The sequence below is a fragment of the Caretta caretta genome, chromosome 6, assembly GCF_965140235.1.
Source record: "Caretta caretta isolate rCarCar2 chromosome 6, rCarCar1.hap1, whole genome shotgun sequence".
Classification (NCBI taxonomy): domain Eukaryota; kingdom Metazoa; phylum Chordata; order Testudines; family Cheloniidae; genus Caretta; species Caretta caretta.
Genome location: NC_134211.1, coordinates 64,477,149 through 64,504,650, shown reverse-complemented (window position 1 = coordinate 64,504,650; position 27,502 = coordinate 64,477,149). Strand labels below are relative to the sequence as shown.

Sequence of the window (27,502 nt, the reverse complement as noted above, 5' to 3'; positions counted from 1 at the left end):
CCTGGAGTCCTCCACCTTCCCTCCCCCGCGCCTGTGGCCGTTGCCGCTCTAGTCCTTCTCTCTATGGTTTCCTGCACTTCCTGCTCTCTGTGGTTTCCTGCGCGAGGGCAAACCCCGCGCTGGGCGGAAGTGCGCCGTGCTGGGGATCATGGCGGCGGTGGATATCCGAGGTACCGGCTCCCGCTCTCTGTTGATGGGACTGGAAAGCGACGTGAACGTGCCGGCGGGCCGTGTGCGCGGGGACGGGGGTTCTAACGCTGCAGGCTCCCTGCCCGGCCGCCGAGGCCATGGCGGCTGGGAGCTCTTCGCCGACGATGCGGGCGTACACTTTAGAGACGGCCCCTGATGTCCCGGGCGATTCGGCACATCCAGACCCAGGGCTCATCTATAAAGTACAAACCGCAGGGCAGCCGCTGGGCTTAAACGGCCCCTCCCCTTAAAAACCGCCCCCGGGGGGCCGACCCTGTTACCAGCCCCCAGCCCCATGCACCGACCCGTCTGGGGTGGCTGGAGCTGGCTGGTTAAGGGTTAATCTCCTTGGCCTTGGCGGCTCCTCTCCGCCCTGCTGGGGCTGGCTGGGGGAGCAGGTGGCGGGAGACGGGCGCTGTGCTGTGAGCACCCCCGGCCCCCTCGCCGGCCTGCCGGACAAGAGACTCCGCAGCACAGGATCTCTGTGGCATGTCTGTGCTGCTAGCTCCTGAAACGCCGCCTGTCACCCTTCCTGCCGTTACAGAGCTCGCAGGCAGAGCCCCGCTGCTCTCCCCTGACTGTTACTTCTGCAGGTCCGCGGTGATGGTTGCCGCGCGGCATGTTGTTATGTGCCTTGGTACTGGCATGTCGTCCAGGGAAACAAGCTGCAAGCCTGTGACCGGTGGCAATGAGAGACCTGCGTGATCTCTGTATCGTTGTCATCTCAAAGTTCTTTAAATCTCAGAAGACACTGAATCCCCCTCTCCACAAAATAAATAACTACATAGAGATGTAACAGTCCAGAAGCTCCTTTTCTCCCTTTCTCTGCATGTTACATCTTGATGCTCTTAGCATGGGGTTACTTTGCGTATAGTCATACCTTCTTGGAATACTGCCTTTCTGCAATCTGTAATACTAACCTTTGATTATATACTGACTTTTTACTGCAGGGGATCCCAGAATGACTTACAAGCTGTAGGCCTGGTTTTGTGGTAGGTTTTGTGGTAGGCCCTGTGCAAACAAGACTTCCACTGAGGTCAGTGGGAATCTTGCCTATCTAGGGACTGCAGGATTGTGCCCTAATTAAATGCAGAAATCACTCCACTAATTGCTGAATTTTAGCCAACTCTCTGTGATGTGGAGACTGGCAGACAAGCAATGCATGTCACCCTGCAACAGTGGGAAACAAGAAATTATGGGTTTACCCATGAGGCAAATGTACTCTAATTGAAAATGCAATGGAAAAAAGCAGACAGGACCGCTAAATGACTCACATGGCAAGCTGCTTGGTACTTGATGTGATTAAGCTGTTGTATTTCTGAAGTGCCCTATTACTTTGGTAGAAAAGCATTGTATTATTTGAGAAGGCTTGCCTTTGGAAAGAACCAATGAATGATATTAGATTAAGCTAAAGAGTGCTTGTATTTAGAATGTCTCCCTATTTGTTGAAGCTGTCCCATCCTAGCTACAACAAAAGTTGAGAGAAAAAAGAAGGTGGAACAGGATGGTGGAGGAGCAGTGAGAGCTGAAACCCCCACCCAGAAGTAGAGCTTCCCTGAATCTGTGAAGAGAGAGGAGCAGAATCTATTCTGAATTATGCTGTAGACTATCTTCATGAAGATCCGATTTTCCCTTTCACTGTTTATATATTGATGGGTGCTATAATGCCTGTCAGATTTAGTTCAGCGGATGAAGGATGGAGGGAATCTCAGTATTTCAAACCTGTGTGTTAGATCGATATACCATTCTTTTTGGCTTCTTTCCATTTCGTGACACAGTTCTGGAGCAGTGAAAAATACTCAGTATAGGACTTGTTGCCTGTCATTAAAGTTTTCCAAACATTCTGAGCTGACACCTCTGCTTGCATTATCTTCAACTTTAAAGTACTCATCTCTGTATATAGACTCATCAAATTTAAATCACAAGTGTTGAATCATGAATAGGGAATAATTGGCTAGGCAGCAGTACTGCAGAAAAGGATCTGGGAATGATAGGGATCACAAATTGAATATGAGTCAGCAGAGTGCTGTTGTGAAAAAAAGGCAATGTGATTGTGGGATGTGTTAACAGAAGTATCATATATAGACACAGGAGGTAATTATTCCACTCTGCTTGACGCTATTGAGGCTTCAGCTGGAGTACTGTGCCTAGTTTTGTGCAACACACTTTAAGAAAGATATGAACAATTTGGAAAGAGTCCAGAGGAGAGCAAGAAAAATGATAAGAGGTTTAGAGAGCCATGACCTCTGAGGAAAGATTGAAAGAATTGGGCCTGTTGAGTCTAGCGAAGAGAAGACTGAGGGGGACATGAGAACCTTCTTCAAATATAGAAAAGTATGTTATAAAGAGGATGGTGATCAGTTGTTCTCATTGTCCTCCAAGAGTAGTGCAAGAAATAATTGGCTTAGTCTGCAGCAAGGGAGATTTAGGATGGATAGTAGGGAAAAGTTTCTAACTATAAGGATAGTTAAGCATTGGAACAGTTACCTAGAGAGGTGGTGGAATCCCTATCATTCAAGGTTTCTGATAACAGGTTGGACAAATATCTGTCAGGATGGTTTAGGATGCCTCAGCATGGAAGGAGGGACTCTTGACTGCATCGCTACTAGCAAGCTGTCACAGTACTTGGATGAGATCAGCCCATGAATGAAGAACAGCTGGCTGAAGCTCAACTTGAGCAAAACAGAGGTCATGCTGGTGGACAGAAGAAAGTATTTTGAAGAATTTGCAGCCATGGTTCCGTCTCCCTTTGGTTGAGGGGTCACATTCTCACAGTTAGTCACTTCAGTCTGTAGTCTAGGAGTACTCTTGGATTCCTCACTGATGCTCACTTCTTACATAGCAACAGCCATGAGTAATGCTTTTTACCATTTCTGGCTGGCTAGGAGACTCTGTCCCATCCATACAGATGAAGACCTGGCCTTTGTCATGTCTTTGTCACTTCTTGGCTGAGCTGCAGCAATGCAATATACCTGGGCATGAAGCCTTTAGTATTTAGGAAACTCCAACTAGTACAAAACGCTGCAGCACATCTCTTCAGCTATCACGAGCACATCACACCTGTCCTCTGGCTCTCTACACTAACTTCCAATAGAATTTTGAATCAAGTTCAAGGTCCTCAGTCCTTATTTTCAAAGCACTCCATTGCCTGGGGCCAGGGTACCTAAAAACCATCTAAAACTCCAGGACAGATACTGTGGTCAACAATTTCGCTCCCCTGGCTTGATGGACCTGTCTACAATAAGAGTAAAACTCATCTGTGCAGGAGAGAGAACCTTCTCTGGGTGTGGTCCAGGACTGTGGAATGAACTCCCCCAGAAACTAAGGACTATCATAAATCTCACCTCTTTCTGCTCCACATGCAAGTGGCATTTATTTATTTTTAAAAACAACCTATGAAAACAAGACACTTCATTGCAAATGCTTCTCCCTGTGGAGAGAGGATGAGAGAACAAACAACTGACCGATGTGTAATCACAGTCATATTGCTTAATACACTATTGCAAGGTGCTCAGATACTGCAGTGATAAATGTGGTATAAAAACCTATATAGAATAGATTGACGTGCTTTCCAGTCCTACATTTCTATGATTCCATTAAAACAAGAAAGGGAGCGTGAGTAACGTTTGCGAAACTTATCTCACTTCAGTATATTACTTGTATTATAGTAGTGCAGAAAGTTCAATAAAGTGCAGGGGCCCATTGTAGTGAGTGCTGTGCAAACATAGACTACAAGACAGTGCCTGCCTAAAGAGCATGCAGAGTAATTAAAAACAGGATGCACCATGTGGAGAAAAGCACACAGATGGCCAGTGAGGGTAATAAGAGTCTATGGTTACTTAGACTAGAAATGTTAATAATTGTTCAAGTTTCTTGGGATACTGATGAACAAGAGTTTTTAAGAGTGTGGTAGAGGTGGGTGTAGGGAAGGAATTTGGAGGAGTCAGCAGAGGCTTAATAAATTGGTTCAGAGTGGGTGTTCCTGGGATATGGGTCAGTGTGGAAGAAAGTGCAGAGATGCTGGTGATTGTGGCCGGTATTGTTGACAGTGTGGTGAGGTCATGACACAACAGGTAAAATAGCATAACGGATAAAAAGGAGAAGCTAGGTTGTGAAAGGACCTTGAGGGTCAAGATTAGAAGTTTGTGTTTGAAGTCATGGAAAAATGGGAGCCAGTGGAATGACTGACTGGGGTGACAAGGCCAAATGGTGGGCTGGACAGATGATCTTAACAGTAGTTTGAATGGATCTGGATGAGGCAACATGAATATCAGGAAAGCCAGGGAGGAGGATGCAGTAATTGAGGGGGGGGGGGAAAGGGGCCTGGATGAGAATATTAATGCTGTGGATAGGGAGAACAGGATGGATCTTGATAATGTATGGAGGAAGAAGTGGTAAAATTTAGATTAAGTCTAGAAGGAGGGTGGAGTTGAAGACAAACTTCAGGTTACAGGGCTGGGTCACTAGGAAAACTGGTGATGGTGACAGAGAAAGTGGTGGAGGGGAGGGTTTTGGAAGTGAGATGAGGATCTCTCTTTTTTATCTTATTGTACCGCCATGGACTTCTGTGTCCCTTAGTTTTGAGTCTCTGTCTCACATTAAACTTCAAAGGTAGATTGAGAGGAATGGTACAGCCATTTGTTGGTTGAGATGAGGATATTCCTCAAACTCTATTTAAATGCATTGAATAAGATGCCTTTTTTGAAAAGACTGGGAATTGTCGTACATTTTTTTACACACACAAAAATGAAGATGTTCCCTTCTGAAGAGGAACAATTGATATATGGTATCAGGGTTGCTTTTTCCTAGAGGATGGCCTCTTGCATGTTATAAAAGCAATAATAAATGGACGACTCAGAAGTAATGGCCAGTAATAGTCTGGTCTGGAGTTGGAACTTTACATTCAGCTTTATGGCATATTTACTCTGAAGTTCCAGTCCTACCTGGGAGAAACTTCTGCAGAAATACAGTCGTCATTCTGGCACAAATGAGATTTTTTTCATGCTTCCTGAAAACCTAGATGAGCAGGTGTCATGCCAAGAATATGAATACTGAGAGGTTTGGGTACCTTATTTTCATTGAGATAAAGGCCTTGGCATATATATTTGGAAAGTATCTAGCATATTGTGGGTGCTACTGCAATATAAATAATAAAATACCTTTAGTACTGGAGGATCTCCTATGTTTATGATGAGGGGAGAGAGTAGTATATGTGAAATAACATGAAAACCTCATTTTTCCATTTTATGTAAGAACTAGACTAGTAGCTCTGAGATTGACAATGCAAAAATGAATTATTCATTTATGTTGTGTTAACCATGGTTTGCTGAGCTCCTAGGTTCACTTCATAAAAGATTCATAATATATTCAATGACATTTTGGATTTGAATCTTTCATTCCTTGTACATTCAAAACTTCAGCTGAAGTAAAACATCTACAAGGGAATGACTATAATTAGAGCTTTGGGTTTGCAAATAATGCAGTAGTCCCATTACATTCATAGGTTTCAATCCTGCATGCAGTTTTCAGTCACTTTTCCATCCATGCGATCTTTCTTTTTTCAGTGTAAAAATTGATGCCTTATCATTGTGTTTCCTACTCTCCCAGGAGTGGAGATTATTACGACTGTGGCTTAAAATTATTGAATTTCTAGACCCTTTAAATTTCATACAGCCATGGGAGGAGAGTCTAGTAAATGTTAGCACATTTATCACTTGACTACGGCATCTACTACTACTATCTCCACAACTTTGTTTGGTCTGGCATTTAATGCTGGCTGCCGCTTACTTATTAGGTTTTCTTTCACTTTCATAGTGAAGATCATGCTTAGTTTGCCCATTCCACTTGGCAAATGCTGCTGTTCTTAATCTAAACCATGTACAGTATGACCATAAGTGCGAGTGCTAATAATTTTTTCCCTACTGGCATTCCGAAGAAATAAAGGTGTCTGTGTATCTTCCATATCTTCATGTAATAGCCAACGGAAGAAATAAATTAAAAAAAAATTGATTTTTGTGGTCAAAATTTTGAATTTTAGGAAAAAAAAAATTTCATGAAAACCTTTTTTTTGACGTGTTCTAATTAGTAGGTCCTTAATTGGTAAGAATCCCTAACCGTACTGACTGTTTTGGTGCTAATTTTAATTTTTTCTTTCCAGATAACCTCCTGGGAATTTCCTGGGTTGACAGTTCCTGGATTCCTATATTAAACAATGGAAGTGTGTTAGACTATTTCTCAGAGCGAAGTAACCCATTCTATGACCGAACATGTAACAACGAAGTAGTCAAAATGCAACGGCTGACCTTGGACCACTTGCAGTAAGTTACTGTAAGGAACGCTGAGTAAACCTGAAAAATTGCTTTCTGGGTTGGTGATTTTCAACTTGTCCACTAAAGGGTGTCACCAACAGCTGAATTGAAGAGTGCAGGGAAAGTTGTGATCCTGCTTCTGTTGTTCCCTGTCTCTGTTCTTCTTTTGAGGTTGATTTACGCAGCCACTTGCAGCCGGGTCCTATCCTCTTTCAGATGCCAGAAGCAATTTATATTCTCCTAGTTCCTGTGGTGCCACCTGTGAAGCATTATAGATAGGATTTTGGGTACACCTGAGATTGCAGGTCTACAGAAATGTCAAAAAAGCCAGTTAGCTAGAAAGCTAATTTTTTGTGTGTGTGTGCAGAGAAGCTACCGACCAGGATAAAAACAGTGACAATGTTTGGGGACTATGACTCAGCCTAATTTTGTAATCAGATGAAGAGGATTAATTTCATGTCTCTTCAATGGGATCTACTGTAGTTGGACACTTAGAGCTTTGCCACAGAATTGTGTATAAGAGTCTACATTCCTGCCACATTGAATTAGGTGTGATAATTAAAACAGATACCGCACCATGGGAAGATTCAGGATGAGAAGTATGACTTTTAATTTGGGCCCGAGGGGAAATGAATGGGTAGGCCGTTCTAATTACCAGTGGCCATTTATCAACATCACAGCATGCAACTGGCTTTCTTTGATGTGGGGCCCTGGCAGGAGAGGGGCACGTGGAACTGCAGGCAGAAGTGAGGTGCATTGACAGAACTATTTGGGGACCTAGAAATAGGCTAGTGTGGGACAATGTAGATCACACTAAATGTTCATTGGTAAAGTTGTGTGCATCTGGTATTGGAGGGGAGGAGCCTTCACATCATCTGAATACATTCTGGTCAGTGCTGTTAGCCTGTCACTTCCATATGTAAACAACATCTGTAACTATAAGTTCCATTTTTCTTCCATTTGTTTCTTCTTCTGCCAGTAAGCTACCTATTTGCCAAGAGGTTGACTCCAGGATTTTTTAATGCACTGTGAGCACAAGGCTAGGTTTTGCTATTTATCTTGGAAAATCCTAATGCAAGAGCTTGTGACCCATCAAGGGGTGACCTTCGGGCCCTGTGATTGTTGTTTTGGTGGGCTTTCACATCCTATATCTTTAACTTTCAGATGAATGGTGTTACTTATTCTGGTCACTTGTCTTTTAGCCAAATGATTGGAGTGGAATATATCCTCCTTCATGCTCAAGAGCCCATCCTCTTCATAATTCGAAAGCAGCAAAGACAGTCTCCTACACAAGGTAAGGGCTCACACAGCTTTTCCCTTTAATGACAATGTTGGTGATTGTCTGCTCTGTGTGTTCACAACAGCAGGGGATTGCCCTCTGGTGGCAAAATACTAATAGTGCAATGAGAAAGTGCTGCTTTTGCAGTAAATTTTGCCAGGAGCAATTGGTAGTTGTTAGCATGCATGCTATGTCCTATATTTATGATATGCTGTACATAAGGTTTTCAGTTTAATTAGTTAAACATAATACTAATTTTTTGCTTGCCTGGGGCTGATTAGTGCAAATTAAATTTCATGCTAATCATTCTGAGTGATTATCATACAATTTGGAAATCTCTGATTTGTTAGTCTCTAAGGTGCCACAAGTACTCCTGTTCTTTTTGCGGATACAGACTAACACGGCTGCTACTCTGAAACCACTTATTAGGGTAAGGGGAACATTCACATTGCTCTTTGCATAATGCCATTTTTATTCTACAGCCTTGCCACTTTGTACTGTGAGCTTCTCAGACTGCACATGTTAAATAGGGTCTTCTAGTAAATACATGACTGGGAGACCTCCCAGGAAAGAAACTGGTGATTCAGTAGGTGATATTTCACCCTGAGTCATTAGTGAACCAAAGCACCCCAGTATATTAGAGGGTGCTGAGGTAGTGTAGATGCCATTATCTGATTAGACATAAAATCAAAGTTCTAACTCTTTGCGGTCATTAAAGATTCCATGGCACTTTAAGTGAGAGTAGAGATATTTCCACTGTGCCATGTCTAAGTTCCAGTTGGGATAACTACATTCTGTCTCCCTATTATATACAGTTGGATTCAGTATTCTTCATATCTTATCCTAAATGGACTTGTAGTGTTCATGTGAGCTGTTAATAAGTTTTTGCATCTCAGATCAGGATGAACTGTGTTCTGTATTTACTGTACATAAGCTGTAAAGCTCTTTGGGATCTTTTAGAATAAATGATAATGTAGTAATGTAAGGTTTTATTTTTGTTCTAATGAGAAAGGGCTTTTGTAATGGATTCATACCTTTCTATTGCTGCTCCTAATTTGCTTGGTTTCTGGCAGTGGCCTTAGTGTATTGTATTCATATTGGAAAAGAGCACCTGACTGCTTCTTAGATTAGATTGAATTTAAAATCTAAATTGAACCTAGATCTCTTGGTGTTGAAGGTGTGTGCCATAACCCAATGTATCACTTCACTGCCTCTGTTGTTCCTTAATATCCAACCTTTTAAAATCTGGAGTGGAGTTATGGCTTTTACAGTATAAACATTCAGACTTCAGCTGTGTAATTTGATCATTCATTGTAGGGAGCTTAGAAGAGAATGATTTAATAATACTCTTTTCAGTTTGTGCAAGATTTCATCGTTATATTGCTTAGTTCCCTGCCTTGGATGTTATCCATATTTTTGTAGCCTGGCACAGATTTTAGGATCTTAAAGGCAGATTAGCTAAAGAAGAGAGTCCTACCCTTCCCTGTGCTTATGAGTTTCAGAATAGGTAATCAGTATTCTCATGGGATTGCAGAAGCATCAGTTTCTTACTTTCCACTTTTAAAAGTACCTTGTCAAAGTATTTTAGGCCCAGAGTTTGATCTTTGTTAAAATGGTTATAATCTGGTGGATGATGTCCTCTTGATTCTAAATATTGTTTAAGGAGAAATATCAGTTGCTAATTTATTTGTAGTGGTGTTGTAGCTGTATTGGTCCCAGGATATGAATGAGACGAGGTGGATGAGTTAATATCTTTTATTGGACCAACTTCTGTAGGTGAACGAGACAACCTTTCTAGCTAAACCATGCCAGACCTGAAGAAAATCTCTGTGTAGCTGAAAAGCTTGTCTCTTTCACCTACAGAAGTCAGTCCAATAAAATATATTGCCTCATCCACCTTGTCTCTCTCAGTTGCTTTGTTAGAAACACAAGCATTGCTGCCCTGGGACAGGCTAATGAAACATCAAATCTGGAACTCTGGCTAAAAAAAAAAATCATACAGCTGACTATGGTGAGGAGTTCTTCCTGACCTCATTAGGTGGTCAGTTTGTGCCCTGAAGCATGAGAACAGAGAGTCCTTATAATTGTATCCTAGTTACTGAACCTACAAATGCTATTCTTACTCCTAGGTCTAATTCTTTAAGGAAACATTTTGTGCTATTTACCTCAGTTATATCCGACAGTAGGAATTCCATAGGTTAAGTGATACTCTTGCTGCATCTGTTGTCACAATGGGACTATGACAGCAGCTATCTGAGCTAGCATTGTCCTCCTTATCGTTGTGCCTGTACCAAGTACTCCAGAGAAGGAGCCCACCATAAGTTCCTCCTTCCTCTCTAAACTAGGTCTGTGCACTGATCATCTCCCTCCTCCCAGAACCATCTCTCACTTCACAAACCAGCTGAGAGCATGTGATAACCCTCGTCTCCCAAACTGATTCAGATTCTTCGCACTGGCTCTGGGGCAGTAGGTGATAATCAAAAACAAACAGAAATTTGTTATAATGGAGTCAGGGATTGAACTCCCTCCCTGTTAGAATGTAGCTTTATCACTGATCCCAGTGCTACAGAGGCTACTGGGTGGAGTGCACTTTCATCATCAACAAGAGTAAAAAGCAGGAATAATAGAGATCACAATGCTAGAGCGGATGGAAATAGCTGACCAGCACACAGTAACGTTGCACTGCGAAGGACACCAATGCAAACCTGTAAACTTATGAAAAGTGCAATTTTGTCTTTAACACCTATGTAGACCAATCAGAGCTGCAGTTTCTAAGATTCTTGCATCTTAAACTACGTGACATTTATTTAACCCTGTCAGAATTAGAACCTCTGGCCACGGAGAAGTGTTTATTTCAATCCTGATTCTTGGACCACTGAATTGTCTTTTCTCCTGATCTAACAGGGAAATTCTGCACAATATTTCTTTAAGGCAGGCCCCTTTCATTTATTTGCTTGCTGCTGTAACTTCAGAAGCCGTCATGGATGGGGGAGAATGAAAGGCAAAAGAACAACTTTAGAGACCCATTGTTGCAGCCGTATGGTTCCAGGGAAAGGGATGAACTTTCATGTTTGTCTTCTTGGTACCATACAGGATGGTAAGTTCTGAATTTCTCCCAGTCAGAAGAGCTGTGGGAAGCCAAAAGAAGCAGCTGTAAAGAAATGTGCTGCTTTTGTACTTTAAGCAAAAAAGCATTTCATTTTCTAATGTTTTGGGAAGAGAAAACTAGAGATCTACATTCACTTTTATTTCCTACTGTTTTTTCATTAGAGTTGTGAACATAAGAACTGCCATACTGGGTCAGACCAATGGTCCGTGTAGCCCAGTATCCTGTGTTCCGACAGTGCCAATGCCAGGTGCTTCAGAGTGAATGAACAGAACAGGCAATTGAGTGATCCATCCCCTGTCATCCATTCCCAGCTTCTGGCAGTCAGAGGCTAGGGACACCCAGAGCATGGGGTTGCATCCCAGATCATCTTGGCTAATGGCCACTGATGGACCTCCAGGAACTTATTTAATTCTTTTTTTGAACACTGTTATAGTTTTGGCCTTCACAATATCCCCTGGCAACGGGTTCCACAGGTTGACTGTGTTGTGTGAAAAAGTACTTCCTTATATTTGTTTTAAACCTGCTGCCTATTAATTTCATTTGGTGACCCCTGGTTCTTGTGTTATGTGAAGGAGTAAATAACACTTCCTTATTCACTTTCTCCACACCAGTCCTGATTTTATAGACTCTATCATAGCCCGCCTTAGTCATCCCTTTTCCAAGATGAAAAGTCGCAGATTTTTAATCTCTCCTCAGATGGAAGCTGTTCCATACCCTTAATCTTTTTTGTTGCCCTTCTCTGTACCTTTTCCAATTCTGATACCGTTTTTGAGATGTAGTGACCAGAACTGCACATAGTATTCAAGGTGTGGGTATGCCATGAATTTATATAGTGGCATTATGATGTTTTCTCTCTTATTATCTATCTCTTTCCAAATGGTTCCTAACATTGTTAGCTTTTTTGACTGCTGCTGCACACTGAACAGATGTTTTCAGAAAACTATCCATGATGACTCCAAGATCTCTTGAGTGATAAAAGTTAATTTAGATCCCATCATTTTGTTGGGATTGTTTTTTCCAACGTACATTACTTTGTATTTTTCAACATGTAATTTTGTCTGCCATTTTGTTGCAGCTATGGGCTAGGGGTAAACATTCACCTGTGATGGAATAGCAATGGGGGAAATGGAGCAATTGAGAGGGTGAGTTGCTGTCCTGTTGCTTCCTCCAAATTAGCACCTGAGCAAACAGCTCAGTATGACATCTGCATAGAGATACTGAGGAGGAGCTGCTGCCCCATTTTTTGCCCCTAAGAACTTCGGGGCAACAGCCTGATCCCTGCCCAACTGTCCTGAACCCTCAATGATCTGTTACCTTGAGTGAGTGACCAGGGTTCATATAGCAAGGGCACCAGCTGAGTCCTGGGGTTCCAGAGTAATTATAAGTGTTGAGAAAGATGGAGGAGCTCGAACAAACACAGGCAAGGGTCAGGGCTTTGGGAGGATTGACTCTCATGTCATCACTGCGACTATGACACTGTGCTAAGGCTGATAACATTGTTTAAAGGTAGTTGAGCTGTCTGGGCTCATCTACATGAGGTGGGCAGGGGATAACCTGCAGCTTTTTGATGCATGTCAAGTAACGTGCAGTAGTCAAGTTGCACCAATAGTGTGCCCTCTCCCAGTGTGCATCATTGTATACACACAGCGGCGGCTTGGGCATTCTCAGAGGTTATCTCATGGTCCTTTGATTCGCTGCTGAGCAGTGTGCATTCTGGGATTTTTTGCACAGGGATGCATAAGCAAAAAATGTTTTAAATGCCATGTTTCCTTTGTCTCCACTCCATACTTCCTTTCTGGGAAGGTTAGCACCATTTGCAAATTGGTGTCGGCCAGCGTGGGCCCAACAATGCTTCATGCTGGCCACTGCAAATCAATAGAGGCTGCTTGGGCTGTATTTCAGCACTCTGTGCTGGATGAATTTGCCTTTGGACTCTGCCCACCGTACCATTTAGCGGGTGATGTGGCAGCACTGGAACTTCAGCGGCGGAGGAAGCGGAATGGGAATGAGGAAGCAGAGGCACTGAGTAACTGATTATACAGGAATTATGCCAGTTCCTGGAGCAGCTTCACACCATGCAGTGTGGTTTCTGGGCTCAGGAAACCTGCATGGGTTGGTGGGAAACAGCTGCTCTGAAGACCTGGGATGACCAACCATGATGCGAGGGTATCAGGATTGGGGGAGGCAACCATTTTGGAGATCTTGGCTGAACTGAACTTGGAGCGGTAGCGTGCCAGCATGCAATACCCCATACCCATGAACAAGCAGGTTGCCATTGGTATCTGGAAGCTGGCCAACCCAAATGCTCCCGGTCAGTGGCCAACCAATTAGGTGTAAGGAGACTGACTGTTGGGGCCATTGTCATATGGGTATGTGATGCCATATATAAGGTGCTGTTGCACAGGGTTATAAAGCTTGGTAATGCTTAGGAGATTATCAATGGCTTTGCATGCATTGGGTTCCCAGAGCATATTGGAGCAATTGATGGGGAGCCATGTGCTTATTATTTGTGCATCCCACGTCTTTCTCTCCCCCACCCCAGATAATAATTTATAAACAGAAAGGAATATTTCTCAGTGGTGCTCCAAAGGCTGGTTGATCACATTGTCAGGTTTATGGACATAAATACAGAATGGTGTGGAAGGGTTCACGAGCTAGGCTCTTTCGGAACTCAGCTCTGTTTACGTTAATGAAGAAAAGACCATTCGCTCTCAGGATCACTATGGACATTAATGGTGCAGACATTGCTCTAGTTATCCTGGGAGTCCCAGCTGATCTTCAGCTTCCCCTGGTTAATGAAATGATTCACAGGCTGCCTGGATAGAAGGAAGGAACTGTTTAACTACTGCCTCAGGGTGGAGTGGAGTATGCATTTGGCTGTTTGAAAGGAAGGTGGTGCTGTTTGTGGAATAGATTGGAAGCAGCTGGGAAAAAAAGTCCCCTAACCTAGCAGCATGTTGTATTTTGCATAATATTTGTGAGAGTAAGGGAGAAAACCTTAACAATGGGTGGGAGGCTGAGGTGCAGAGACTTGTTTACTGGTTTGAGCAGCCAGCCAGGTGTCCAATACAAAATGGAAACAGCTGGGCAATATTGTCAGAGATGCCATTTGCTCTCATTTGGAATCCTAGGCCTGAAATTATGCAGCTGTATACCCAGTTGTTAACCCGTACCCACTCCCTCTAGAATGGATTGTGAGCAAGTCAGTGTTGTTCATGGCTGGTGGAGGTGCAATGTTGTGCCACTCCTCATTTTACCCTGTGTTTTTGCCTAGTTACTTTTGTAAAACCTTATGAATTCTATAAAACAATTTATTTCTGTATTAAATACTCTTAACTTCTTATGGATGAATTTTTCAGAGTTTTTGTTATTAAGCAATGTAGTATGTAACAAGCCAAAATAAAGGTTGAATTGAAATGATAATGAAAACGTTTAATTATGAAACAATATATTAAACAACAATTTATTGTCTAATAACTACAAGAAACCTTTAGTTAAAACAATAGTCAAACAACGTATCACGGTGCAGTGCAGGGCAAAAAACATGGGGCATGAAGTCATAAGTGAGTGTATGTCTTGCCTCTGCCTCTTCTTGTTTGTGGCCCTTCTGGAGTTGAATGGTGAGGCTTGATGTTACCAGGGGTGTTAGAGGGCTCAAAAGACCTGGGCTCCTAGGTGCAGCTATTCTCAGTACCCTGCCTTGGCTCTGTGAACGGAATGGCCCGTGGAAGCACTGCTCTGGGGAGTACAACAGGGAGGTGTTGCTTGTGTTTCCAGTATCCTGTATTGTCCAGGAGCTGCGGAACATAGCTGGGTCCCGGAACACTGCAGTGTCTGCTAACCTTGCGCGGCAGTGGAGCGGTTTGGCTTTGTACTGCCTCCAGGAGTTGCTGCTGCATTTCCTTGTCTTTTTTTTTAATGCTGTCTTTGGCCATGGCTGTGCTATCTCTGGCAACTGCCATCTCCTTTGGACTCTGCCAACCCTACCACTGAGCAGGTGGTGTGGCAGCAGCGGGAACTTCTGCAGCAGAGGAAGTGGGATGAGGATGTCCTTTGCAATTCCCATGATTTCTCTGTTTCCCTCTACACCTTCCAATTGTGCCTCCATCCTTCTGTTATTTTCAGGGTTTTTTGAGAGTCTGCAGTGATGTCCACAAACATTTGTCACAAGTTTTCTGTTTCCTCCACCTCAGGTTTGTGAGCTGCTCAGCCATTGATAAGGGCAGTGGCAGGTGCCATGCCTGTGAGTGTTTGTTCAAATTCTGGAGAGGCTGAGATAGCATTTTTTATATGCATTTTTGACTTTACCTCCCTGAGATTCTTACCATCTCTGAGGTTCCCCCAAGAGCGGGAAGTGGTGTGTGCATTTGGGTTTTTGTCTGTGCGGGATGTGCTGTTTGGCTTTGCTGTTGTGCCTTCGAGGGTGTATTGGCGTGGGTTGGGGTGGAGGGAGCAGTGTTGCAAATTTATGTTCCCAGTATGGTTTTGCAGCTTTGGTGTGCCTTGGAGGTGCCTATATGGTGTCAGAGGGATTAGCAGGGGGCATCTGGGGGTGAGCTGGATAGTAATGCCCCCTACGTCCTGTTTAAGGATAGCTTAACTCTGGGATGACTTTACACTGAGGTGAGTGACTAGGAAGCAGAAAATGCCCTTATTCAAAAAGGCAAAGAGCAGAACAGCAAAATACACAATGCAGATATTCACCAAGATGGTCCTCCGAGTGGAAGGGAATTGTGAACTACTCCTGTGGGGTAACCATGAAGCTGTTCCTCATTAGTGTCCAGACAAATGTGGAGCAATTTCTCAGTCATAGATTTTGCTTTATCTCCCCTGCAGACATGGTGAAAGTGAAGAGAAAAACAGGGTTCTGCAATGATTGTCTGAAACATTCACTGTTATCAGTCGTTATCTATGGGTACGTCTGCAGTGCAACACCCCTTATCCTTCCCCCTCCTCACCCCAGAGGAGCAAGTCTCAAAGCTTGGGTCAAATTGATTTGGGTTCACAGGGCTCAAGCTACAGGGCTAAAAATAGCCGCGTAGATGTTCCCACTCAGGCTGGAGCCCAAGCTCTGAAACCGAGCAAAGGGGGAGGGTCCCGGAGCCTAAGCTCCAGCCTGAACTCAAACGTCTACACTGCTATTTTTAGCCCCGCAGGTTGAGCCCTGCAAGCCAGAGTCAGTTGACCCAAGCTCTGAGACTTGCTGCTATGGGGTGTTTTGTTGTAGTGTAGAGGCACCCTGGGTGAGCCTGTGAAAAGGCATTAAGAGCTTTGTATCTCTACTGTAAAGGTTTTGTACTGTAATGTATTACAGAGCTTTTTTTACCTCAGCAGGAGCTGTGGTCTTTGTAACTTTATGGGTCTGCAGTGTCCATGTCTACCTCATGTAAACTGAGAATACGAACCAAATTTCTTTTCCCGTAACCAGTGTCTCAATAAACTTCTGAATTTTGCACAAAATACCATTTTCATTATTCAGTTCTGCCGCAGAAGGGGGCAGGGTAGAGGCTGCGGCTGTGCCATGCGGCTGGCCACCACTGTGAACTAGCTAACGGGGTTTTTGGGAGGAGTGGGGTGTTTGCTGGGTGAGGGAAAGGAAAACAAAAATAGGTAAATGGGCATGTGCACTCTATGGCGTGGGCCTAAAAATGGCCACTAGCCGGAGCTTTAGCATGAGACAGAGGCTGGTTGCCCAGCTGGAGCAGCCACCATTTTGGAAATGTGTATGGGGATGCTGAATGGACATCGTGGGGGGAGAAAGGAGGGCAGGTGGGGAGCCTCAGACTTGGAAAGGCTCCTAGCTCACATCTGCCTACAGTGCCTCTGGTCATGGGGCACCCAGAACAGAAGGTAGCATGGCAGTACAGCACAATTGTAAAGAGAGATACTTCCATGCTGAGATTCCCTCTGTAAGATCTGCCTCCTCAGTCCTGGCCTGAGTTGCTGCCTGGGACTTGGGGTTGGTTGCTGCAGGGTAGGAATCAGGCCCACCTTCTACCTGGTCGGTTTCAGGGTCCTGAGTCCTAAAAAGATCCTGGCTTTCCCAGGAAATCTCTACACTGGCCTCCTCATGCTCATCCTCTGATGAGCCCTGCTTGTTGCTCTCGGGAGAGAGGGGAGTGGCAGCAGACTTCACAACTTTCCTAGGTTTGGTGGTTATGTAGATGTTTAAAATCCTGTCCAACTCCTCAAAAAAATGGACAGGTTATATGTCTCCTGCCAGATGTTTTCCTGGCATCCCTGGTTTTAACACAAGTCCTCCTGAGCTCTTTGTTCCTTATCTGGCATTGGTTGGCATCCCAGTAATGATCCCTTTGGGACATCTGCTTAGCAATGTTCACAACGAGATCTTTATTCCAGTGGCTGGCCATAAGAGCTTTTAGCATCAATGCTTCTCCCCAGATGGCCATGAGATCCAGGGTATCAGCATGGCTTCAGGCAGCTCCTTCAGGCATATTGTAGGACTTCTGGAGTAATATCACAGTAATTGTGATATTCTCAAATCCAGGGAAATGGGCAAAATTTGGCCCTATACCAGCTTTAAATGGGGGAAGGGAAATCTGGTTAACTTGACACCAGAGCAGGAGAGGGCACACAGGTAAACAGACAGATCAGTGACGGTCGCCTGCAAAGCAGTGTGGGATAGCTGTTGGAGGACTGCCAAAGCAGTGCTCAGCAGCATTACGTGCACACAAACAATACACCAAACTAACTCTATTTGCAGCAAAGTTAGTGCACTTTGCAAGAGAACTCCAGAGTTTGAGATAAATGCAGAGTTAGTGTGCTATAATAGATTGTCTTGTGTATGCAAGCATTTTCAAACTGGATTATCTTGACTTAATCCGGTTTAAACCTCCTGTGTAGACAAGCCTTGTGCAACTTCAACTTCAAAAAACTTCAAAGAAACCTTGTTCGACAGTCAGGTTAAAGAATGCTGTTCAGACCCTGAAGGGATCACCTCCAACCTGGTTTAGCTGTAGTGGACAGGGCTTTGCAAGGTTTGTCGCAGAACTATATTAGTTGGGCCTCCCAGGAAAACCCACAGTACAAGGCCTGATTCCAAAAAGGTAAGTGTTTGCAGAGTGTGACATTTTCAAGCAGTAATGCTGGAAAGGTCTGAGTGAAAGTTAGGAATGATTGGTTTCCATGTTGTAGCTTATTGTTTGGTTTACTGGAATGGCAAAGGACATTTGAACTGCTTCCAGGAGTGCTAGTCTGAGTGCTCTCATGTGATACTAAAAACAGTTTAACTTTCTGTTAGTTGTGTTTGTGACAGTGGAACAGGAATATAAACTGATGCTTCCTTGTTATAAAATGGGCTTAATATTTGCCCTACTTCACAGGTATAGTGTGAGGCTTAACTAATTTTTGTAAAGTGCTTTGCTATACTTGGAGGAAAAGCTTGAAAGTTCAAATTATCCTGACCAGGTGAAACAAGTAAAAAACAAGTCCACTATGTGACCCGTGAAATTAAACAATTTTGTCCCTTGCTTACCCAGAGCTCTGCTTATTGACTAAACTGATACTATGTTCCTTATTTACAGTCATCCCATTAGCTGATTACTATATTATTGCTGGAGTGATTTATCAGGCACCTGATTTGGGATCTGTCATAAATTCCAGAGTGGTAAGTGTTTCTACTATGCATTTAGTTGATATAAAACAATTATCAGTTCATATCTGCTTTTATTTTACATTGTTCCCCCAACCCAATTCAAGAAATTTCTTCCCTGTTTTCTTCCATTTTGGGAAAACGAGATGTGTGTTAAATTTATTAATCTTATTTGGGTTATTGCTGATTATGTACTATATATATTGTATTACTTCTTAAACCTACCTTTGTACTTTTGAATAATTTAAGCACTATACCCAGATGTACAGACACTCCTTTCTTAATCTATGTATTATATAATTTTAACATTAGCGTTAATAAAATAAGATGACTAATCCAGTTTTTTATAACTACAATTCATTAAACCCTCTTCTTCCCTGCCCGGTCCTTCTCACTCCCCTTTCTTTCAATGTCTCTCCTCCCTTACTTTTTCTTTCCATTTAGCAGATCCCCTCTGAATTAACCTTCCCCTCACCAAAAAATAAATAAATTGTGGAACTAACATGCTGTTTGCTGCCATCGCATTGATTGCTCTGCTTTGCTTGTGTGTTCTACCCTTTCCCCTACCCTGTATCTGTTTTTTCTGTTTAGACTGTAAGTTCTTCAGGGCAGGGACGTCTACTACTTTGTGTGTGTACAGCACTTAGCACACTGGGGCCCCGTTCTTGGTTGGTTCTTAGTCACTAGTGTAATAATCTATTACTAGTAAAAATTACACTTTATACCGAGTACTCTACATTAGCAATGAAAGTGAAATGTTCCCAGAAGAGTATAGTGTGCCTTAATAGCTCTGACAGGCTGTTAGGGATGGAATAATCTTAATGGTTGAAAAAGGAGAGAGATTAAATTTTAAAATACTCAAAGGGACAATGTCAGGCTTAAAATTGCTAAAGAAATCTTTTAATCTAAGTTCCTAATTTAACTGAAAGATGTTAAAATGGAATTTGCATTTCACTATTGGTGCTGTTGGCACTTTTACGATCTTGGATACTAAAACTAAAATGGTCATTTTCACTTTCTGCTTTTCATGCCCTAGTATAAGTCTGCAAAACTTGTGTTGGATAGAAATATTTTTGAAAACTGTTTTCAAAGAATACAAAAATCACAAAAATATTTCTGTTCACACTAGGTTTTATAAAAGTCTGTCTTATAAACAAAATCTAAATGTTATTTCAAATAGCAACTGTAAAATAATTGCCTGATGGAGGGAAAAGCTACTTTAATGGTAAAACTACATTCCATAGTAGTTCACAAACTTGATTAGCTTTTTACCAACATACAGTGTTTTTTCATGTTCTACTCTATCAGTCACTATTTAGGTAATAGTATCTAGGCATAGACTTGGCTGTTCGTTTGTATTATATATTACTCTGTTAAATTCCAGAACATTTTCTTATGTTGACTTCTTCTGAAAGCTCACTGCAGTGCATGGAATTCAGTCTGCTTTTGATGAAGCCATGTCATACTGCCGATATCACCCTTCGAAAGGCTACTGGTGGCATTTCAAAGACCAGGAGGAACGAGGTATGATTTCTGGGCCCTCAGTGCATTAAGCAATTCTCCTTTTCTTTGGACTTAATACTTAAATTTTTAGCCAAAGTTTACTTTAGCATCCATAACTCCTATAACCAGTGTTCCCTCTAATTTTTCCCATGCATGTGCGGAATGAATTTTGTTATGTGCACCAGTATGGAGGTGATATGTGACTCTGGCTGGGGGTGTGGGCTCTGGGGTGGGGTCGGTGATGAGGGACTCATGGTTGGGGCAGAGGGTTGAGGACTCCGGCTTGGGGTCCGGGCTGTGGGGTGAGGCCACAGATGAGGGGTTTGGGGTGCAGGCTGCCCTGGGGCTATGGTGGGGAGAGAGGACTCCCCCCAGCTCTCTCTCCCTGCAGCAGCACCTGGGCTGGGGGGGAGAGGTGCCTCTCCTGACTGTGGCAGGTCCAGGGCTGCGGCCACAGGATAGCCACCTTGCCCCTGTCTGTGGCAGGTCCGGGCTGGGTTTGGGCCAGGGCACCTCTTCCCCCTCCATGGCAGGTCCGGGGCTAGGCTGGGTTGGAGCTGGGGCAAGGGTGCCTCTCTCTAGTCTGCAGTGGGGCCAAGCAGGGTTGGGGCAGGGGCACCTCTCCCCTGTCCGTGGCAGGGCCGGGCTGGGTTGGGGCCAGGCAAGGGGTGCCTCTGCCCAAGCAGATTTGGGGCTGGGTTGGGGTCGGGGGAGTGGCGCCTCTCCCCCGGCCGCAGCAGGTTGGGCTGGGGGGAGCCGGGGACGGGGAGAGGCATCTCTCCCCACCATGGCAGGTCTGGGGATGGGGGGGAGAAACATCTCTCCCTGCCGCAGCCCTGAGAAGAGAGAGAAGTGTGGGGAGGGGTAAAAGAAGTGAAGGAAAAGGTTAGGGGCAACACAGCAATGGTGTGGGCTTGAGGCCTAGCGTTGGCACCTGTAATTATTTAGAGGCACCATGCTAGGACTTCTGTGAGACTGGGAGGAAGTCTGCTTCACTCCCCTGCATCAACAGGGGTAAAAGTTGGGGCCTGGAGTAGGATAGAGAACGTTAAGCCCTGTATCAACAGGGCAAGCGAGTATTGAGCCCAAGGAGCGTTGACAGACATGTTTTGTTTTGTGGTTGGACTTTAATTTGGCCAGAGAGTGAAACCGTTATATCAGACGGGAGACTGAAGACTGAATTACCCTACTATAAGAGAGAAGACTGCAGTCCAAAGGGGAAATAGAGATAAACAGCAGGGGGGAAACTGAGGAATGGCCACACCCAGTGCCAGAAAGGACAACCCTCTACAGGAACGAAGAGCAGATAAAAGAGAACTAGAACTTCCATCATTTGATGTGATGTTGCATTTCAGCCTCTGTATATGATTTGCAGATAAAGCCAAACCAAAAGCCAAGAAGAAGGAAGAACCAAGCTCTATTTTCCAGAGGCAGCGAGTGGATGCTTTGCTTCTAGACCTGAGACAAAAATTTCCACCCAGATTTGTTCAGGTAATATAGTCATTTGTGTCTGCAGTGTTACTTCAGCATTAACATCAGGGCTCCTCAGGTGGACAACTTGTGGGACTTCACTGTACTTGGTGGAACGGTAGCATTGGTTGGAGTAGGAACTTTGAAAACAACAGGTTCTCTTAATGCAGAATGAAGAGGAAGATTCCATAGCATAGGTGAAGGAGTTACCCAAAATGTGCGCCGTAGCCTTGCAAAATTGCCATGAAAATTTACCAACCCAAGTGGATCAGGGTTTATCTCATCAGATGTCAAACCCTGCTGGCAACTCAGTTTTCCCATTACCACAGCCAAACAAAACTGACACAACTGATGTTTTGTATTTACTGTCACCTTCTGGGGACTGGTTTGTTGTAACATAAAACAGCTCAACCAGAAATTCTCAGCCCTCTTCTAGAGGCTCACTAGTTCATTATGCTCAGCAGTCCCTATTAAGAGCGTTGCTCCTGCCCCTCACTGCAGGTAGCTCCAGTCTGGCCTTTTTCTCTCGCTGCTTTGGAGGACTTCTTGGATCACCTGCGGAAGCTTTCCTTCAGGGCTCTCTTGCTGTCCCTGGCCCTCTCCCTGGGATGTAAGGAAAGTCTCTGCGTAGTAGGAACTCACACAACCTCCCTGCTCCTTTGTCTCTCCCTTAACTCGGCAAGCTCATTGAACTCAGGCTGTCCCTATTATCTCCCAGCATGCTCCAATCATGAACCCCCAACTCAATGCATTCATTCGGGGAGGTGGATTTAGCCTGGCACGAGAGCAGTGAGCCCCAATCCCCTTACAGGGCCAGCTCCCCCTGTGATACCAAGTTAAAAATCTACTCACCCACTCTTTACCAAAATGTCTGATGAGGAAAGAACTAACAAATGCAATTTATTTGCCTGTGGGGGAAAAAAATACTCTCCTGGACAAGTAGAACTTCTGCAGAGCTGGCATTGTGTATACAATTGCTGATTTAAAGAGACATGGTAAACATTTCATGAAAGCTGGTGATTCAATAGTTGGCATTCTTCCTGCTGAGTTAGTATTGAACCAGTGTCTCAGCAGCGTGGTGGAAGCCCTGCACTGGTGGAGGAAACTACCCTTGCTTGGATTAAATGTAAAGTAGGGGTCCTTCTAGTCAGTTTTTTTGGAAGGTAAACATTGTTAGCCCCACCAGGCTGACCAAATTCCATTGTGAATAAATACACGCCCCACATATTTGTAGTGAATTCTTCTTCTCTTCCTATCCTAAGTTGTCATTGCCACATTCCACTTCAGAAGTGGCTGCATTTTATCCATTGGTGAAGTCATTCCTGTAAGGAACTGTGGGATTTTTTGTGATGAAATGCCCTATAGCAGCAGTTCTCAACCGCAGATTGCATGCGGCCCAATTAGCACACAGCTGTGTGCTAAAAAATTGAAAAATTGCTGCTCTGGTCTGGCAGGGGGTGAGGCTGGCTCAGGGGGAGACAGCGTCTGCCAGTCTGCTGGAGCGCTCCTGCCAGCAGGGGGCTGGTGAGTGCTACAGGGGGGCAGAGGGCAATAGAGTGGATCTCTTGGCAGGTTTGTGGGATTGGGTTCTGGGCAGTGAGGTGGTGGGGGGCGCTGGAAACGAGGGGCTTATGGGGGTGCTCCAGCACCCCCAGGTTTTAGGTGGGGCTCCGTTCCTGGCCCTCTACCGGGGGTCCCGGCTGCCTGGCCCTGGACGGGGTCTGAGTCCTGGCTGCCAGGTGGTGGGTCCCGGGGTGCTGGCTGCCTGGCTCCAGGTCCCAGCTGCCGGCTGCCTGGCCCCACGCGGCGGCGTCCAGGTCCCAGCTGCCGGCTGCCTGGCCCCACGCGGCGGGGTGCCAGGTCCAGGGTCCTGGGATGCCGGCTTCTGGGTCTGGGATCCCGGCTGCCCGGCCCCACATGGCAAAGTCTGGGGTCTGACTGCCAGTTCCCGTGCCCAGGGCTCTACTCTCTGGAGGGTCTCTGGGCAGGGGGCACTGGGAATAGGGTACTGTGGGAGTTTTTAGAGGGGGTGTGCTATGGTTCTCAGCCTGTGGCTCACGTAACACAATGTGGCCCACATATGCAGCCCACTATGATAAATAGGTTGAGAATCACTGATCTATACAGATATAAGGACACACTATTAAATACAATAGTTCAGGCCCAAAATTTGACCTATTGTTAAAATAGTTAGGTGGGGAATCATCCTTTGGATTCTACATACCTGTTTATTCCCCTTCTTAAGCCCACCACTTAGTCACCAAGAAATTACAAAAAAGACAGTGTTTCTGTAAGACCTAAAAATAAAATCATTTGACATCAACAGAGAAAGGCATTCTGTAAGTGCACGGTCTCTTGCAAAAGGTAGATAAGTATCCCCTGCACTGAGGGATAAACTGATGTGCAGAGAAGTCAAATAACTTGTCCAATGTCAAACAGCAAGACAGAGTGAGTCAGGGATGGAAGATATGTTCTGTCTCACAGTCTGTTGTTCTAACTACTAGATGTGATGCCTCCCATAGTCAGTATTTAGCACTATTGTGCTTCACCTGTTGTCCCTGCAAAAGCAGATTCTGAACAATATTCCCAAAGCTGTTCGGAAATAATATTATTGAGGCACAAACTACTAAGGAAATGCGCAGCACAAATTGACTTTCCTGACTCAATAAAATATATTTAAATGTCCGAGGCTGTGGGTGAGCTGTTGCCATTATGCACTCTGGTATTTTGCCTACAGTTGCTGCAATGGCTAGTTTCTAACTACTGTAATTGTTATAAAACATTCTGGAATACTTTGAGGAAGGCAAGCACTGGATTAGACCAGATTCTAATCTACTTCCAAATTCAAATACCTTCTGACACCGTGGGAGAAAAATAAATGTTTGCTCAGTGGGAAAGAACTGCATTGGTAGGGAAGTGCATTTCAAATTCTTAAAGTGGTATTGAAATAGAATAATACTTTCATGGAACCTGTCATCGGAAGGTCTAAGTATTTTACAAAAATTAATTACACCATTCATGTTAGGCAGGTAATAGGATACACAGGAATCACTTCAACCATAACTGAAATATAGCCACCTCTGGAGTGGGATGCAACTCAGTTGCAGCAATGTTGTGCAACATTTTACATCAAGAAATGAAAAATATTGACCCTGCCCATTGTTTTAGTGGTTTATCTGATCAGATCATTGCAAAGAGTAACAAGACTGCAAGCAAATAAATAAAATTACCAAAAATAATTAATTACAGTCATAGTCAAGGCTTGAGCAGAGAGAGAGCATAATTCATGTGGGATGTCCTATGAAACATTCATAACAGCTATCAAATCCCCCCTCATTCTTTTCTTCTGTCCTGCAGAAGAGAAGAATGAGGGGGGATTTGATAGCTGCTTTCAACTACCTGAGAGGTGGTTCCAGAGAAGATGGTTCTAGACTATTCTCAGTGGTAGAAGAGGACAGGACAAGGAGTAATGGTCTCAAGTTGCAGTGGGGGAGGTTTAGGTTGGATATTAGGAAAAACTTTTTCACTAGGAGGGTGGTGAAACACTGGAATGCGTTACCTAGGGAGGTGGTAGAATCTCCTTCCTTAGAAGTTTTTAAGGTCAGGCTTGACAAAGCCCTGGCTGGGATGATTTAATTGGGGATTGGTCCTGCTTTGAGCAGGGGGTTGGCCTAGATGACCTCCTGAGGTCCCTTCCAACCCTGATATTCTATGATTCTATGAAACTACCTGCAAAGCCCCAAATATTAGCTAACTGCATGAGTCAAAAGAGTAGCTCTAGATTCAAATGGTCTGAACTCATTTTCTGTTCTTTACAAAATTTGATTCTCTTTTGCACTGGTGGATATGCAGACATCTTGAGCCATATTTTACAGCCAAGGAAAACAGGCATTAATGACTTGAAAGGGATAAGGTTCTTTGCATGACTGGAGAATAAAACATTTAATTTTTGTGTGCTGTTAATTTTCCATATGGATTAGAATTTAATTAGTGCTTCTGGAAGGCTTGCTCGTCACTCTTCTCTTGTTTGACATCGCCATGATGTTCCGATTCATGTGAGGCCTTTCCTCATTGATATCCCTCAGAAGCCCTCTTGCTGAAAGTATTCTACAGCAAAAGATGATATTTTAGTCAGTGCTAGCAAAGGATGATAATAACAAAGCTCCAGTTCATCTGACTTTCTTTTCTTCTTTTTTGATAGCAAAAGCCTGGAGAAAAGCCCATCGCAGGTAAGAGATCTCACATATTACAAGATTTTTAAAAGGAGCCCAAATCCAGGTGTGATATAGGTTCAGTTGTGAGGCTGAACTAACTAATGGGCTTGCTGCTGCTGAAATTGTTGGGAGTTTTGTCATTGACTAATATGAGAGCAAAATCAGGCTCAATATGGGCCTAATTTTTCTAGGTGCCGGATGGGACTTCACCTCTGTGCTTAGGCTGTATGATGTCCCATCCCACCCCTTGCCTTCTGGAGACTGTCCCCTGTGCAAGAGGCCCCACCCCTCTAAGGGAGCTGCTGAGCCAAGAGGCCCCAAATCAGGAGATGCTCTTGGGGAGACCAATGGCCAGGTTGATTCTGCATCTTGGTGATTTTGCATCAGGGCCATTGCAGGAGGGCTGCAAGCTAGGGCACCTCAAGGACTGCCTGAGGGGGTTGTGCTGGTGTTCGGCAACCTCAGAATAGGGAAACTGCAAGGTTTCTCCTCCCAGTCCCTGTACCGTGGCAGCCATGAATCTAGCCCTGAATGTCTCCTGCACAAGTATTGACTGGCTTCTATTCTCTTAAACTCCATTATCTTTTCAAAACAACCTGAAAAGAATTTGAAAAGAAATGTAAAACCCTTAATGCTGAGTTATAATTTATTTGATGGTTTGTTTTTTATTAAGTGGATCAGATCAAGAAGGAGCCAGAACCAGCCCCTGAAGCTATAAAGCCCGAGGAGAAGGAGACTGTAAAGAATGCCCAACAGAGTGCTGGCACTAAAGGGCCCCCAGAGAAACGGATGAGACTCCAGTGAAGGGATGGACAGTTCCATATCTCGATGATTCAACGTCTGGAGAAGAGTTTGCAAGTGACTCCTACTCCCCCTTATCTGTATTCGCACGTTCAGGATTGTGACACTGCAGGATTTAAAGCCCCTTGCAACAGCTTCTTCTCTCAGCAGAAACCTATTTAAAAAGCTGCCAATGGAAAGACTTGAGCTGCACCGGGAGGGGATTTTTCAGCCTTCTCCCCATTTTGGATGTTAGCTTCTGGCTGAATTTCACATGAATGCGTTTTGCAACTTCCTTGTAAAACTCCCCTTTTTTTTTTTTATGTCCTCGGGTAATTGTGTGTTCTATGTAAAAAGTTGAACTTTTTAATAAAAAGTTGAATTCTTGGTACACCAACATTTGGCTGTTGAAGTGCCTTTCTTGCTTACTCTCTTGATTACTTAGGAAATGGCTACTGAATATGCTGTGTGTGCTGGTAGTGGATTTCACTTGAATGTCAGGGTATACCATGATATTATGCATGTTAACCTTTCTTGAGGAAGGTGAGTGTTTCCTATGGCATTAAAGGATTTACGCTGCCTGCTATAAACTGCTGTGCCTGTTAGAATGCTGGGATATAGATCAAAAAAGTTGGGTAACTGGCAGGGCTGAATCCATGTAATTGGCAGTCAACCTTTAGTTTGCTCTCATTCTTTTAAAATATTTTTTGCCTTCATACTTACCATGCCATCCCATTTCACTTAAAGAAAAAGAATCACTGGCCTGTGTGTCTCATTTGTTTGGATAGAGCTGTCCTTGAAATCGCTTGCCCTTCTTGGTCTTTACTTAAGATTGTTTTAATTTATTGGATCACTCTAGCTGTTTTCTGAGAGGAAAAAGATTTTCCAACTTCTTTTCTCCTTCCTAGTCTTCTTACAGTGTAGTTGACAAGATACTAAACAGCAGAAGAGCAAGGACAAGTGCCCTAAATAATGGACAAAGTTTAAATGTCTCTCATGCAAGCTAGAGTGTGCTTGGATGGGCTGTAGTGTCAGACT

The 27,502-nt window shown here is 44.0% G+C and overlaps 1 protein-coding gene across 2 annotated transcripts; it reads left to right on the top strand.

Moving 5' to 3' along the window:
- The first annotated feature begins 32 nt into the window (after positions 1-32).
- MED6 (mediator complex subunit 6) lies at positions 33-26,863 on the top strand. Of its 2 annotated transcripts, none has more exons than XM_048854259.2 (8): positions 33-170; positions 6,347-6,506; positions 7,700-7,791; positions 18,430-18,512; positions 19,913-20,021; positions 21,376-21,491; positions 25,672-25,699; positions 26,358-26,863. In XM_048854259.2, exons 1-8 carry the CDS (start codon positions 149-151, stop codon positions 26,486-26,488), a joined length of 741 nt encoding a protein of 246 aa, XP_048710216.1. In that variant the 5' UTR covers positions 33-148; the 3' UTR covers positions 26,489-26,863. The 2 variants fall into 2 exon arrangements, with proteins under 2 accessions (XP_048710216.1, XP_048710215.1); XM_048854258.2 differs by lacking the exon at positions 33-170 and adding an exon at positions 1,211-3,696.
- Positions 26,864-27,502: the final 639 nt, after the last annotated feature.